The sequence below is a fragment of the Podarcis raffonei genome, chromosome 13, assembly GCF_027172205.1.
Source record: "Podarcis raffonei isolate rPodRaf1 chromosome 13, rPodRaf1.pri, whole genome shotgun sequence".
NCBI classification, from domain to species: Eukaryota; Metazoa; Chordata; class Lepidosauria; order Squamata; family Lacertidae; genus Podarcis; species Podarcis raffonei.
In genome coordinates, this window is record NC_070614.1 from 16118012 (window position 1) to 16133779 (window position 15768).

Consider the following 15768-nt stretch of genomic DNA (forward strand, 5'->3'; position numbering starts at 1 on the left):
AAGGCACAGCTTCCAATTGGCTGCAGCAGCTTCTTGCACTCAACTATGCTTCCAGAGTTCCAGAGTCAACTATGCCATTTGAGAACCAAGATAAAACTGTATTGTGGTCATCTCTTTCAAGTATTGCAGAACCTCCATCTGTTTTGCCTCTCTTTTTTTGAGGGCTATTATTATTATTATTATTATTATTATGGCAACATTTTCAATCGATCCCCTTCTTACCACCATTGTAACTTGCAGAAGCTGGGCAGCCACATTTCATTAATTTCTTGAGGGTTTTGACGAGGAGTGATCAACTCAGAACAGCGGCAGGTAAGAATGTCATCACAAGTGGTCGTTTAATGCACGTGGCACAGTGGCAGGTCATGGAGCCTGGGCCCGCAATACTGCTTACCATCAATGGTGGGCGACATTGCAGCACAGCGGCATCCCGCTGCTCCTGCAGTGTCTCCTGCTGGGTCCCATAGACAAGGGGAGACATAGTACCCTCTCCAGCCAGCCAGGAAACATTTGAGTTGGCCAATAGCAGCTGGACCAAGGAGTGGGCACTTTAGGGGGGCAGGCCGAACTGGTTCCCTCAAGGACTTCACTCAGGTCTGTTCCCAGAGTAAAGAATGCCAGCCTCATACCTGGCATGTAGAATTTGCTGGATCTCCCACCTACCCTCTTTATAGTTAGGCTGGCTCCTGCCCATTACTGGGTGGTGTTTGTTTTCTGACCTTGCTATGGATGATGATGATAATAATTTATTATTTATACCCTGCCCATCTGGCTGGGTTTCCCCAGCCACTCTGGGTGGCTCCCAACAGAATACAGTGGACGCTCGGGTTGCAAACATGATCCGTGAGGGATGGACGTTCACAAACCGCAGCATTCCCAACCTGCAGCGGCGCATCTGCGCATGCACGGGTTGCGATTCGGCACTTCTGCGCATGCGCAAAGCGCAATTTAGCGCTTCTGCGCATGCGTGACCACAAAAACCCGGAAGTAACCCATTCCGGTACTTCCGGGTTTCGGCAGGTCCGTAACCCAAAAAAATGCAACCTGAAGCATTTGTAACCCGAGGTATGAGTGTATTAAAAACACGATAAAACATCAAACATTAAAAACTTCCCTAAACAGGGCTGCCTTCAGATGCCTTCTAAAAGTCAGGTAGTTGTTTATTTCCTTGACATCTGATGGGAGGGCGTTCCACAGGAGGGCGCCACTACCGAGAAGGCCTTCTGCCTGGATCCCTGTAACCTCATTTCTCTCAGGGAGGGAATCACCAGAAGGCCCTCGGAGCTGGACCTCAAGCCTCTGGGCTGAGCAATGGGGGTGGATTACAATCGGTTGCAGTATTTGGGGCCGGGGAGGAATTTGTCCTTCAGGTCTGTTCACATCATCCCTGACCATCAATGATGTTGGAGGACCACAGGCTGGTTACCCCTGATTTACACTAACTGTCATGGCTCCCACCCAGAGGCTTATGGGTGTTGTTTGTGGGAAAGAGTGCTGGGGAATTATTTGGCATCAAATATATTCACTGAAGGGACGCGGGTGGCACTGTGGGTTAAACCACAGAGCCTAGGACTTGCAGATCAGAAGGTTGGCGGTTCGAATCCCCGCGACGGGGTGAGCTCCCGTTGCTCGGTCCCTGCTCCTGCCAACCTAGCAGTTCGAAAGCACGTCAAAGTGCAAGTTGTTAAATAGGTACCGCTCCGGCGGGAAGGTAAACTGCGTTTCCGTGCGCTGCTCTGGTTCACCAGAAGCGGCTTAGTCATGCTGGCCACATGACCCGGAAGCTGTACGCCGGCTCCCTCAGCCAAGATGAGCACCGCAACCCCATAGTTGGCCACGACTGGACCTAATGGTCAGGGGTCCCTTTACCTTTATATTCACTGAACAAGAGTTCCCGGCGGTGTTCAGAACCCAGGGGAAGAAGATGGCTGTTGAACCTAAAGCCACTTCAAGCTACCATCAGCTAGCATTGTGGTGTAGATCTATGCCCTGTAGATATAGCTTTGTCAGCTAGCTTAACTTGCCCTCTGGATTGCTGTCTGCCTGATCTCTTCCCTTCCTCTTGAACCCTGCAGCCTTGACAGATGGTTTTGAATCCCTTGCCAAGGTGGAAAATGGGAAGATAGGCATGGAAGGATTGCAGGTGGTCCTGAACAGCTTCAACATCTTCTTGTCCCCCAAAGAGGCATCGGACGCATTGGCCCTTTGCAATGTTGATGGTAAGTAGCTTTTGTGGCCAGTGGAGGTGTTTGTGAGGTGAGGCTGGCTTGGAAAGGTCCTAGAATTCAATTCAGTTGCAAAAGGGGCCATCCCATTGCTCCTAGAACAATTGTCTTTTTGTCTTGTGTTATGGAGAGTACACTAGTGCAGTTAATAAAGGTAAAGGGACCCCTAACCATTAGGTCCAGTCGCGGATGACTCTGGGGTTGCGGCACTCATCTCGCTTTATTGGCCGAGGGAGCCGGCATACAGCTTCCGGGTCATGTGGCCAGCCTGACTAAGCCGCTTCTGGCAAACCAGAGCAGCGCACGGAAACACTGTTTACCTTCCCGCTGGAGTGGTACCTATTTATCTACTTGCACTTTGACGTGCTTTCAAACTGCTAGGTTGGCAGGAGCAGGGACTGAGCAACGGGAGCTCACCCCGTCACGGGGATTCGAACCGCTGACCTTCCGATCGGCAAGTCCTAGGCTTTGTGGTTTAACCTACAGTGCCACCCGCGTCCCATGCAAATAGCCACTCACCTGGTTTTTTATGGTAAATAGGAATTGCCTCCAGGAGAGTGGATAAGGAATATTTTGTAAATTTCACCCACCCCCCACTTTCAGGCAAAAAGACTGTGAATCTGAAGGACTTCTTCAAAGGAACAACCTATACTGCAACTTTTATTACTCATCCAGGTAAGCAAAGACATGTCTGAAAATAGCAAATATGGCTTTGAAGACTCACAGGTGCAAGGTGCTAAGATTGTGATTGGGTTTCTCTTCTTTCCATTTTTTTTAAAATTAAAAGTTTCACACTTAAAAGGCTCAGAGAAATATATGTACCTATTTAAGTAAGAATGTCCTTAGTTAATAGGACCTTGGCTATGGCTTTCTTTCATTTTTCAAGTTTTTTATTACCGTATTTTTCGCTCTATAGGGCACACCATAGGGCGCACCTAGTTTTTTGGGGGGAAATAAAGAAAAAAAATTTATCCCCCCCCCCCAGTCCCAAAGAGCGGGATCCATCCCGCTGACTGTCTTGGCTTCCTCTTTAGCCACGCAAAACCTCTCCAGCCGGGAGAGGTTGCGCGCGGCTTTGGCAGAAGCCAAGACAGCGAGCGGGATGGGTTCCTTTTTAGTCGCGGGGCTGGGGCGGGGGAAGCCCAAGCTTCCCCCGACCCCAGCCCCCAGAACGGGTCCGGGAACGGGGGCGAGGTTGCGCGCAACCTCGCCTTCACTCCTGGAGCTTGCTGCTATCCGCAAGCCTTCAGAGACAGCCCGGAGGGAACTCCCGCCGGGCTCCGAAGGCTTGCGGATAGCTGCCCAAAGCCCGGGGTGTGCAGCGCTGCGCTCCCTGGGATTCGGGCTGCTGCCTGCTATCTGCAAGCCTTCTGAGCCCGGCGGGCACTCCCGCCACGCTCCGAAGGCTTGCGGATAACTTCCTGAAGCCTGGAGAGCGAGAGGGGTAGGTGCGCACCGACCCCTCTCACTCTCCAGGCTTCAGCGAAAGCCTGCATTCGCTCCATAGGACGCACACACATTTCCCCTTCATTTTTGGAGGAGAAAAGTGCGTCCTATAGAGCAAAAAATACGGTAAATATTTTCTTGTGTTACAAAACAAACAAATGTATGGGGGAAAGTACATGTCTTCTCCACTTTCAATTCATAGAGTCTTTTTCACAGTTTATTTACATGTAGTGTGAGACACTTTTGCCATAGACGTCTTGCGCAAAATCTGAGGCTAGGTGCCTCTACGCACCAAGCCATACTCAGAAAGAATTGGCTAACGTCACAAAAATAAAACTCTGCCACACCAACAATAGATATCATGGGGTACTGACAGCGTCAACTGGAATGCAATCAAAACAAGAATTAAGAAAGGAATGGAAGTGTGTTGAAGAATATATTGTACAATTTTACTCCAATAGAAATCTTTGGATAAGTACTGATTTGAGTTCATTAAGCTAAGATGCAATGATTCTAGAATAGAGGATTGATTAATGTGATGAATAAATATGAACACAATGATAGAGTTTTAATGTAGCGAGAAGGAAATCATTCAGGTGGGTGAGGGAAGTCACATGGGTATTTGGGTGAATGGTGAACAGGGTATAGAGTTAGATGTGGGGAATCCATATATTTAATATAATATATGTTATATACAGTGCTGAAATTGTATGGTAACTAATGTGTAATATGAATTTAATAAATAAATAAAGGAATTTTTTTTTAAGATAGATATCATGGGGTACAAATAAAATAACTAGAAACCTTAACAAACGATAGCTTCAAAACTACTCCCTGGTGGAAAATAAACAAAGACCTGAAGAGATGGAGTAAAACCAATTTCACCATGATTAAAATGATAATACTCCCAAAGCTAACCTACCTCTATTCCAAAGCCTTCCAAACTGGATTCCCCCAACCCAACTCCATAAATAGCAGGAAAAACAACAACACTCATTTATCTTCTCACAGAAAAAGCCCCAAGTTGGCTATGACTTTCTGTGATTGGTTTTCTTAAAAAAAAAAAATCGAAAGAATTTGTGGAGTCTGGAACTCACAGCCCTTCTTTCGAAGGCCTTTCTGTTGACTGCAAAAACATGACTTGCCATGTTCATTGGATCAGACCAAAGGTTCATATCGTTTAGTGCTATGTATCTCCATCGGTGCCCATCTAGATCAGCTATGGGGAATCTTTGGCCCTCCAGATGTTGGTGGACTATAACTCCCATCGTCCCTAGCTGTTGGCCATGTTTGCTGGGGCTGATGGGAGTTGTAGTCCAGTCCAGAAACACCTGGAGGACCAAAGGTTCCCCACACTTGGCCTAGATGCCCCTGGAAAGCTCAGAAGTAGAGTGCAGCGGAGCAGCCATCCCATGATTTTTGTCTCTGGCATCTGGTATTCAGAGTTAAAGGTAAAGGGACCACTGACCATTAGGTCCAGTCGCGGACGACTCTGGGGTTGTGGCGCTCATCTCACTTTATTGGCCGAGGGAGCCGGCGTACAGCTTCTGGGTCATGTGGCCAGCATGACTAAGCCACTTCTGGTGAACCAGAGCAGCGCACGGAAACGGCGTTTACCTTCCCGCCGGAGCGGTACCTATTTATCTACTTGCACTTTTTGATGTGCTTTCGAACTGCTAGATTGGCAGGAGCAGGGACCAAGCAATGAGAGCTCACCCCGTCGCAGGGATTCGAACCGCCGACCTTCTGATTGGCAAGTCCTAGGCTCTGTGGTTTAACCCACAGCGCCACCCGCGTCCCAGGTATTCAGAGGGAGAGTGCCTCTAAAACCAGATGTTCCACTTTTTTAAATTATCATGGCTAATAGCCATTGTAGTGACCCTCTCTCTTTTTGGTTATAAATATTGAACAAGGCAAATCTACCCTTTGTGGCCTCATTGTGCAGGGCTGTTCTGTCATGTCGTGTTGACTTTGGAGTGTGTTTTTTTATAGAACTTCAACTCACCTGTATGGCTCTGAACAAGCTCAAGGGCAACCATTTTAATCTCCATGCTCTTGAGTCCACCCTGAAGACCCTGGATCTCCCAGAGGCCAATGAATTACTGCAGGAAGTGATGAAGACAGCCAAAGCCGACAGTAAGACTTCTGGGTGGGGTCTGGGTGGGAAGGTGCTATTCTCTTTTGAACAGTCTCTTGCAGACTAAACGGCCTCGGTCCAGTATATCTGAAGGAGCAGCCCCACCCCCATCGTTCAGCCTGGACACTGAGGTCCAGTGCCAAGGGCCTTCTGGCGGTTCCCTCACTGTGAGAAGTGAAGCTATAGGGAACCAGGCAGAGGGCCTTCTCAGTAGTGGCATCCGTCTTGTGGAACGCCCTCCCATCAGATGTCAAAGAGAAAAATAACTACCAAACTTTTAGAAGACATCTGAAGGCAGCCCTGTTTAGGGAAGCTTTTAATGTTTAATAGGTTATTGTATTTTAGTGTTTTGTTGGAAGCCGCCCAGAGTGGCTGGGGAAACCCAGTCAGACGGGCGGGGTATAATTAAATTATTATTATTATTATTATTATTATTATTATTATTATTATTATTATTTTATTATTGCTTGAAGAAAAAGACAGTTGTGCAGGGGCTAAACCTTGATTAGGTTGGTGCAGGCTGGGATGATTTGCTCTAAATTTTTTTTCTGATTTACACTTTGCCTTTTAGGTCGCGGCAGGGTGAATTTCAGAGAATTCATGAGGGTTTATACGCTCTTACCAGAACTCCTGGAAGCAACGGGTAAGGACAAACCAGCCATTTATTTTATGGCTCTCTGCCAACTGAGAGATCTTTCTTTGTTGCGGTACCTAGAACTGTTCATCAGGTTCCAGGGCAGCCTTGCCAAACCTGGTACCTTCCAGAATGCAACTCCTATCATCCCTGCCCCTTGGCTGGAGCTGATGGGAGTTGTAGTCCAAAACATCTGGGGGGCAGGAACTTTGGGGAAGGCTTTCCCAGAAAACATGTTTTCCTCGTCATTCCCTAGCAATTTCAAGCTCAAAGCTGATGCTCAGTTCTGTGATTCCGTGCCCTGATAGTCGACTCTATAAAATGCAAATCAGCCATAGGAGGTTGAGAGTTAGTCTCTTGGTTGTGTGTGTGTGTGTGTGTGTGTGTGTGTGTGTGTGTGTGTGCTTAACCCTTTCCTGTCAATAAATGGCCAGGCTACTTTTCCACCTGCAGGGAGGAAATCCTTTGTTAGCCGTAGTTTTAGGCTTGCTTCCAAATGAATGAAAAATGACCAACTGCATCTTCATCCCTCCTGCCCTTGGCAGTGCTGACGAATACTATGAACGCCATGAGTAATATCAGAGGCGACCAAGTCCAGGTGGATGACCTGCCCAAAACCTTGGCCAATGTGGGCATCAAATTGACACCAGAGGAACTCCAGCAGCTGGTGCACTCAGTTCCAGTCACAGGTGAGATCAGGACACTTGCTTGGGGCCACGTCGTGTCTTTTTGCATTGTAAGCCTGTGGGCAAGGACTGTCATTTTCCCTCCTTTTTCCTCTCTGCTTTAATGAAGCACATTGCCATCAGTATGTCCAGTGCCGAATTTCTGTATACGATAAACAAGCTATAGCTTAGGGCCCCATTCTCTTGGGGGCCCCAAAAAATTTAAAGGAAAAAAACCCTGGATGTACATTTCCAAAATATAAGATAAAAAACAAATAAAACAAATCCTACATACAGCAACAGTGTTTTGTGTTGTGTAGGCTCCTATGATGTAAGTCATGGGCCCCGCCTGCTAGCCTGCTCCCTGAAATATCACTGGCTTGCTCATTTCTCTATATAGGGTGCCTACATTCTGCATGTGCAAATGGCTTTAGATACCTATTAGGTCCATAAATTACCATATAGCATATATTCAACACAAAAAACAGCAACAATTTGTTGTTGACAAAGGACAGCTGGACATATAAAGGGCCCCATTACCTTCAGTGGTTTAGGGCCTCATCAAACCTAAATCCGGCCCTGAGTATGTCACATTACCCTTCTTCCCCCCACCCCAATCTCTCATTAGACATTAAACATGCTTAGAGTATTGAGTTCCTACCAAGTCCCACACCTAAGTCTGGGATCACACTGAGACAGTTAACTTGTGCCTAGGGCTGTATAATTGTAGCATGCCTGCAAAAACAGAATGTCTGAATGTCTACCATACTGATAGCATCATTCACATGGAAAACTGGATGTCAGGGAGAAAAGTGATTTGTAAGCTGCTCAAGGAGCCTTTTTGGCTGAAGAGCAGGATTAATAATAATAATAATCAGTTGATCATTTTCTGCTGCCAAGATTGATTGCAGAAACATTTGCAAGAACAAATGCGAGATTGCCTTACCCCACAAAGGCCCACTCAGCCTCTTTGTTCTGCAGAACTCTGGCTGCTACAGGTGCCACATAATACTCATTCCACAGTTATAAGAAATCAATATTTTAGTCTGACAGCACCTACGCTTTGCAACACCTGCCTTTTGACACCATTGTACACTTTCCGGTGCCTCCTAAAAGCCTTTTTTTTGGACAAGCCTACCCAGATTTGTAGAACATTTACATGTGTGTTAATCTGCTTTCCGCTTACTGTTGATTTTAATTATTATTATTATAATATTTTAAATAGCTGTTTTTAATTGTTCTTAACTGATGCTTTTATTGCTTTGCTATTTCCTTTTTCTGAACTGTTTTGGGCGCATTTGTGTGTGTTTTTTATTAAAGAAATTAAGCGGTATATAAATTTTATGAAATAAATGAATAAATAAGAGCAAGATTTCTCACGCATAGGTATGTTATCCTCTCAACTTCTCTGCTATTCTGTTCCTTACAGGTGACGGGACTGTAGGCTTTGATGAGATTATTAGGAGTATAACTGGTACGCAGTCTATCTCAGAATTTGATGGTAAGACCACAGAAAACAATATCTTGATTGCCCAGCAATACGTCAGTGCATCTGAAAATGTTGAGTGAATGTGCAGATGAGGGATGGGGTTAATAATAATAATAATAATAATAATAATAATACAGTAGCACCTTGGCTTACGTTACCATCGGGTAACGTAAACTTCGGGTTGCAAAAGCGGCAAACCAGGAAGTGTTTCGCCGCACGCGCAGAAGCGGTTCCTCCGGTTGCAGAAACCTCAGGATCCGACCGGAGCTCCAGAACGGATCCCATCCGCAACCGGAGGTACCACTGTAATGATGATGATGATGATGATGATGATGATGATGATAGTATTAACCCCCCTCTAAACCAAAATGCCAGGGAGAAGAGTTGTAGCCTAAGCATCTCACTTCCATGATTGATCTCTTTGTAGGTGATTATTTTCTTTAATGGAGTAGCATTCAGTCATGTGAAGCCCCACCCCCACCCAAAGTGGGGCAGCCCAGATGCAGACTTGCAATCTCAGTAAGATCCAAACTAGACACGATGGAGGCAGTCACATTTATTTGTTCATGTGTCTACACCATGGATAGGAAGCCTTTGGTCCTCCTCTCTGGACTACAACTCCCATCTTCCCTGGTCATGCCTGCTGGGGCTGATGGGAATTGTAGCTCAGCAATATCTGGAGGGCCAAAGGTTCCTTGCACCTGATTGACACCATTGACACAGAAAACAGGGAGTAGGTGTCTTACTGTAGCGTTCCAGCATCATATAACTCTAGCATGTTTTAACCTAATTAGTGCATGAAGCAGTTAAACCCTAGAGTAAGCCGTATTTTGCAAATCCACAGGAGTGGATTTGCAAATTAAATGAATATTTAGAACTAGCAAAGCTAACCTCAATCATAAGATATCAGTCAAATAAAAAAATTTAAAAAGGAATGGAAATGTTTCGAAGATTATATGTTAAAATATTGTTCTAAGAAAGGTATGCTAATATGCCTAGAATAAAAATGTAGGGTATATTTATGATTTGGAAAAGAGAAGAGATAAAAAAACACAAAGAACAATACATTTGGAGAATGCAAAGATAAAGGTGGAAATAGAGATTCAAAGAAGTTGAATTGTGGTGGAGGGAAGCTGTGGGGGGGGTGGAGAGTATTATATGATAAGTATGTAATATTTGCTTTCAATGTTTTTTGATTGTTTTCAATCTATTTTTCTTTCTTTTTTTTGTTGTTTTCTGTACTACTTACTTAAACAAAAAGATAAAATTTGGTAAAATAGAGTAAGCTGTATTGCCAGGCTTAGCCTATGCCATTACTTCCCACCTTGAGAGGAAATGGGTCACCACCAAGCCTTTGTTATCTCTCATCTCCATGTGGACTTCGGTATGTGTGGAGCTCTGAGCTGGTTGCTCCAGCTGCATGGCTTTAAGCAGCCTCTTTTGTTTCAGACCAGAACGGAGCCTGAAACTAGCGTTTTTCTCTGCCAATAGTTTAGAAACTTTTACCTTTTGCGACTAGGCAATGTTTTAACTGCCTGTGCATTTTTTCTGACTGCTGTATGGAAAAGCACATGAATCTGACCTTTGAAGGGTTTTGTAAGTAAAACCGTTTTGTGACTTCCCATACATGTGGTCTATCTCTATGCCAGGGAATAGCTTGGAAAGAGCTTTTAAAAGGAGACATTTTGAGACTCGCCAGAAGGGTACATTTTTAAGGTTTTACAGCCTGTACTCCAACTATTTTCTTTGCTACATGTTTTGTGGTGATAAATCTCAGCTGGGGCTCTCTCACCAAAGAGTGTTTGCCCCCAGATTGGGTCTTGGCTTCCGGGATTCCAACATTTACAACAGAAGGGATGTCATACCTTGCCCCTACTGTTACCTTACTGTAGATTCATGTAACTTTATTGCAATAATCAGTGTGCAGAAGTAGATATACATGCTTCTGAGAAATTGTGACATGTAGTCTGATGCATGGAAGGTGTATGTGGGTGTGTTGAGACTGGCTCTTCCATCCTTGCATCCCTCCATATCCCCATACGAGCATCCTCTGGGGTGATACAGGCATGCTCTGCCATAGGGTTGCACCATGCGGCTTGCAACCGCTGGTCTTTTCAGGTGAGTTTCTCCCCTCTTGGCTTTTCTACCCCCTCTGCCCCTGTGAGGTCAGTCTTCCCTGCCTCACGCAGTTACTTTATCGCCCCTGGTGAGTTCCATCGTTGACCATCCCCTCTTGTTTGCTCAAATGGGGGTTAATGCCAGCTGTTCGCCTTTCAAGGATGTGTCCCCTCCCGGTTCTCGCTGCCTAAAACCAGCCTGCTGCAAATCATCTTACGGTTGTCTCCGGACTGCTGGTGGTGAAATGGGAATGAACATAAAAACGAACACTCTTGATCCTTATTATTGAGGGGAAGTGCGTGGAACAGGTCTCGGTGTTTCGATTTCTGGGAATGGAGTTGAGAGACAACCTAACCTGGGAAGAAAACAGCAAAGACCTGGTGAAGAGAGCACAGCAGAGGTTATATTTTCTGAGAATCCTCCAGAAAAACCATGTCTCAAAGGACCTGTTGATGGCATTTTACCATTGCACTGTGGAGAGCTTATTAACTTATGGTCTGTGTGTGTGGTTTGGGAGCTGCACGGCCAGAGAAAAAACAATGCTGTCCAGGGTTGTAAAGACTGCAGAGAGAATAATTGGGTGCACTCTTCCCACCTTAGATCAAATCTATGCTGCCAGGTGCCATTAGAAAGCGGCAGAGATAGCGCAGGATAGTGCGCACCCCGGAAATGATCTCTTTCAGCTTCTGCCTTCTGGAAGAAGGTATAGGGTTATAAAGGCCAGGACTAGCCGCCTGAGAAACAGTTTCTACGCAAATGCAATTCTGGTTCTAAATGCAGCACAAGGGATCTCTATAGTATAGTGTATTTTTTAGTATAGTGTATTTTATAGTATATTATAGTGTATTTTAAAATGGGGGTTCAGAGTTTTTAGGGATTTTTATAGTATAGTATAGTGTATTTTAAAATGGGGTTTCAGAGTTTTTAGGGGGTTTTGAATGTTTTATTAGTTTTTCAATTTCATTGTTCTGTATGGGACAATGACAATAAAGATATTGTGTATCATATATATCGTATATCCTTTGCTCTGCCAGCTTTAAAGAAGGCTTTTGACACAATCAGCGAGCTCTGCAAACAGAAGATCAAGAAGGAAGAGTTGCCAGTTGCCCTGGAAATCCTGGGTATCCGACTATCAGCCGAGGAACTTCAGCTAGCTCTGACATCTGTCTCCATTGATGGTGAGATTTTAATTAATTTTCTATATTTGCCCAAAAGCCTCCATGACATCTTTCATAACAGTGCAACCAACGTGGTTGTATTTCCCTGTTTCTCCGGCTAATATCCTAGGGTTCCATCTCCATTTAATCTTCTCCCTTCAGACTTAAGAAACTGAACGCAGGGGGCAAGGGCATGCAAATAGGAGTGGACTAGGTTGACAAAACCTACAAGAGAGAGCACTATTGGCAGAGGGCCCAGTAAAGTAGCGTGGGAGTCTCTGATGCTCCAGAATTGCTGTAGCTAAGCAGGTGTGGAAAGGAGACCACATGTGAGTTCAGATACAAGTTTAAGAAGTAAACTGTTGCAGGAAGGACAACACCTGTTTTGCACCATCTAAGGGTCCTTCTAGGGGACGTGGGTGGCGCTGTGGGTTAAACCACAGAGCCTTGGCTTTCCCGATCAGAAGGTCGGTGGTTCGAATCCCCATGACGGGGTGAGCTCCCGTTGCTCGGTCCCTGCTCCTGCCCACCTAGCAGTTCGAAAGCATGTCAAAGTGCAAGTAGATCAATAGGTACCGCTCCGGCGGGAAGGTAAACGGCGTTTCCATGCACTGCTCTGGTTTGCCAGAAGCGGCTTAGTCATGCTGGCCACATGACCCGAAAGCTGTACGCCGACTCCCTTGGCCAATAAAGCGAGATGAGCGCCGCAACCCCAGAGTTGGTCACGACTGGACCAAATGGTCAGGAGTCCCTTTACCTTTACCTTTAAGGGTCCTTCTAGACTGGCTCTCTTACCATTCAGCCTGCCACAATCATGGGCATTTTGCTAGCACAAACAGCACCTCCCTTTGGGTGGGGCACATCAGTTTTCTCCAGGGCCCAGTATCCTCATCGCGCCATAGAGCATCACTTCGCCACTGGGATTCTCTGCATCTTCAGTGGGAAGAGCACACACAGCTTCAATTTCCAGCTGCAAATGCTTGGACGTCACTCCAGTCCTTGGTGGGGAAAGGTCATCTTCCGGGGGCTGGGAACTTCTGCGGTCACCATTGTTGCCTGGCCGTTGGCATATTTCCTTTCACCTTTCAGAAGGGTAGCAGGTGGCTTTTCGGTATTTAGAACGCATGCGAAAGCTTTCCTCGCTTTCAGCGTGAACACAGGGATGTTCCTCGTGCACCTTTAGTCATGTACAGTGGTACCTCAGGTTCTGGAGGTCCGTACTTAACCTGAAACTGTTCTTAACCTGAAGCACCACTTCAGCTAATGGGGCCTCCCGCTGCTGCCACGCCACCAGAGCACGATTTCTGTTCTCATCCTGAAGCAAAGTTCTTAACCTGAAGCACTATTTCTGGGTTAGTGGAGTCTGTAACCTGAAGCGTATGTAACCTGAAGCGTATGTAACCTGAGGTACCACTGTATTTAGATGTTTTATGTACAGCTTCTCTCACTCCCCCGCCAAGGGCTGTTGGAAATCCACATGTATATATTTTATTTTAATGGTGGTGCAATTTACAAAATATATATTTTTAAGCCATGAGCTGATGTGTGGTTGATTGAAGGGGCTGTATCCCCTTTCGTGGCAAATGCCAGCTGAATGGCACCTTTCCTATGTGATCACTTGTTTATTTGTGTGTCTGTTTCCCCTTTTCTCTCAATCCGTTGAAGGTTCAGGGAGACTGGATGGGATTGAATTCCTGAAGGTTTGGTTCAATTCCCCACACTTTTTTGAATTCATAGGTAAGCATTTGGAAAGTGAACTTGGGCCTAAGCTCCATGGAGGTTGTCAGGCTGTGAAAGTGTAGACTTTTTAGGCTTTGCCCTCGGGTGGGAAGAGCTTTGCGCCCTGGACAGGGAAATGGGAGTCAAAACAGACACTCATGGAATAGTTTCAGAGAAAAAGCTTTATTCTACCATCCGGGCTGGTAGAAGGAGCAAGTGTGATAGATTCACAAAACAAGCACGAGTTCACAGCCATTTGCACAGAGCATATATTCCCCTTCCAGTTCCCTCCCCTTTCTCCTCAGGAGTCCTGCCCCATGTTGAGTTTCCTGAGCATGAACAGAAAGCTCCTGTCTTTGGGACTCTTGGCGCCCTTCCCAGGAAAGGGGATGAGAAGCCAAGGGAGTTGAGGAGCCTTGCTGTTCAGCATGTCCAAGATGTGTTGCAACTAGAGTGAGATAAGAGTCAGTTCCCAGGCCTGAGTATTCTTGGCATTGACAGAGTCCATTCATTAGCCTTTTTGAAGCTCTCTCGTACTGATAAAAGTAACGTTTTGCCTATGTAACAGCATCTTGTGAGAAAGCAGAGAAGAGCAGAGAAAAGCTGTTTTGGATTTTTAGAAGAGAGAAAGGGAATTTTGGACAGTTTGAGGCCTAGGGTGACTTCGGGCCTAGGTGGGGCACCTGTCCTCACCTCCTTCATTAGCTCTGCCATCGGGAGGGCAGGTGACAAACAAGTGGGGAACAAGGAGAAAAGAGCCTTGGCTGTCAGTTTACTGCTCCTTCCTCCTCATCCTTTTGCTTTCCATTCAGCAACAGTGACTGAATGGCCCTGTTTCTCAGCCTCTGCTCCCCTTATGCACAATGCAGTGAGTGATCTGAGCCTAGAGTCAGAGGAGAAAATTCAGAAGGTTTTGTTTTGTTTTTTGCATTTAATGAGAAACTCCCAAGCTTCTTCAACCAACATCCAAGCCAAAACACCTCGATCCAAAATGTGCACTTCTCTCAATTTTTCGATGTCGTTCTTCAACTGAACCTATGTACAAAAAGGGGGATATAATAGGGGGAAATGTGCTTCTTCTTTTTTTTGGTAAAAGTTATTTTAAACATTTTTTCCAGTTCATTATATATAATTTCCCAGAATGCTTTTATTACCTTACACGTCCACCACATATGATAAAAGATCCCTTCTTTTTCTTTAAATTTCCAGCCGATATTTGTACCTGTCTTACACATTTTTGCCAACTTACTAGGGGTTAAATACCAACAGTACATCATTTTCCTATAATTTTCTTTCAACGTACAGCATGCCGTGAATTTCAAATCAGTTCCCCATAACCTCTCAAAATGCTCACAGATTTTCATGAGGATTTTTTAAATTACAAAATGGCAAACTCGTGCAGAAATGTGGCAAGTTGAACTACTCAGTATGGTGAGTAAGGGGACTGATGGCAGTCTTTCCTTCCTTCCTTCCTTCCTTCCTTCCTTCCTTCCTTCCTTCCTCCCTCCCTCCCTCCCTCCCTCCCTCCCTCCCCATTCTTGTCCTCCTCCAGCGCTGCGGGATGCCATGAAGCATGTTGAAAGCATCAGAAACAAGAAGATGACAGTTCAGCAGCTGGAGGGAAGTCTGGGTGGCCTGGGACTGTACTTGCCCAATAAAACTTTCAACGATATAGTCAAATCAGTCAAAACTGACGGTAAGAAAGATTTACCTGTTGTCTGTCCTCTAAGCCCCTCTCTGTTCCTAGACGGTCGACACAGGCATTGCCTGGGCCTCACTAAGATTAATGAAGAAGCTTTTACAAGATAACACGAGGAAAGGCTGCGTATTGTTTAGGGATGAATGGGTGGGTGGATGGATGGATGGATGGATTGGCTGCAGTCAATCAGAAGCCGCACTTTGGTTTCTGAATGTTTTGGAAGTCGGACAGACTTCCGAACGGATTCCGTTCGACTTCCAAAGTATGACTGTACAGGGATTCTTCTGCCTACAAAATCAACCCAGTAATTGTCTTCCTGCACACAATGGGCAGAGTGGGGGGTGGAGGAATTTAAAACTTAAAACTAATAGTGCCATCTCAGTGTGATATTTCATCTTTTGCTAGCCATTGAGTATGGATTCTGGCTTTAGCTGCATGATGCAAGAAAGGACCTAAATCTCATGCAATGTACTTTCCTT

General features: G+C 45.6%; 1 protein-coding gene across 2 annotated transcripts in view; it reads left to right on the forward strand.

Moving 5' to 3' along the window:
• Positions 1 to 15768, forward strand: part of EFCAB13 (EF-hand calcium binding domain 13) — a 113368-nt gene that overhangs the window by 45473 nt on the left and 52127 nt on the right. For both annotated transcript variants that reach the window (XM_053363677.1, XM_053363678.1), the window contains 10 exons: positions 241 to 312; positions 2076 to 2219; positions 2829 to 2900; positions 5664 to 5807; positions 6380 to 6451; positions 6988 to 7131; positions 8537 to 8608; positions 11749 to 11892; positions 13537 to 13608; positions 15143 to 15286. In XM_053363677.1, coding sequence (XP_053219652.1) covers positions 241 to 312; positions 2076 to 2219; positions 2829 to 2900; positions 5664 to 5807; positions 6380 to 6451; positions 6988 to 7131; positions 8537 to 8608; positions 11749 to 11892; positions 13537 to 13608; positions 15143 to 15286 — 1080 coding nt within the window. The remainder of the gene's footprint in view (positions 1 to 240; positions 313 to 2075; positions 2220 to 2828; positions 2901 to 5663; positions 5808 to 6379; positions 6452 to 6987; positions 7132 to 8536; positions 8609 to 11748; positions 11893 to 13536; positions 13609 to 15142; positions 15287 to 15768) is intronic.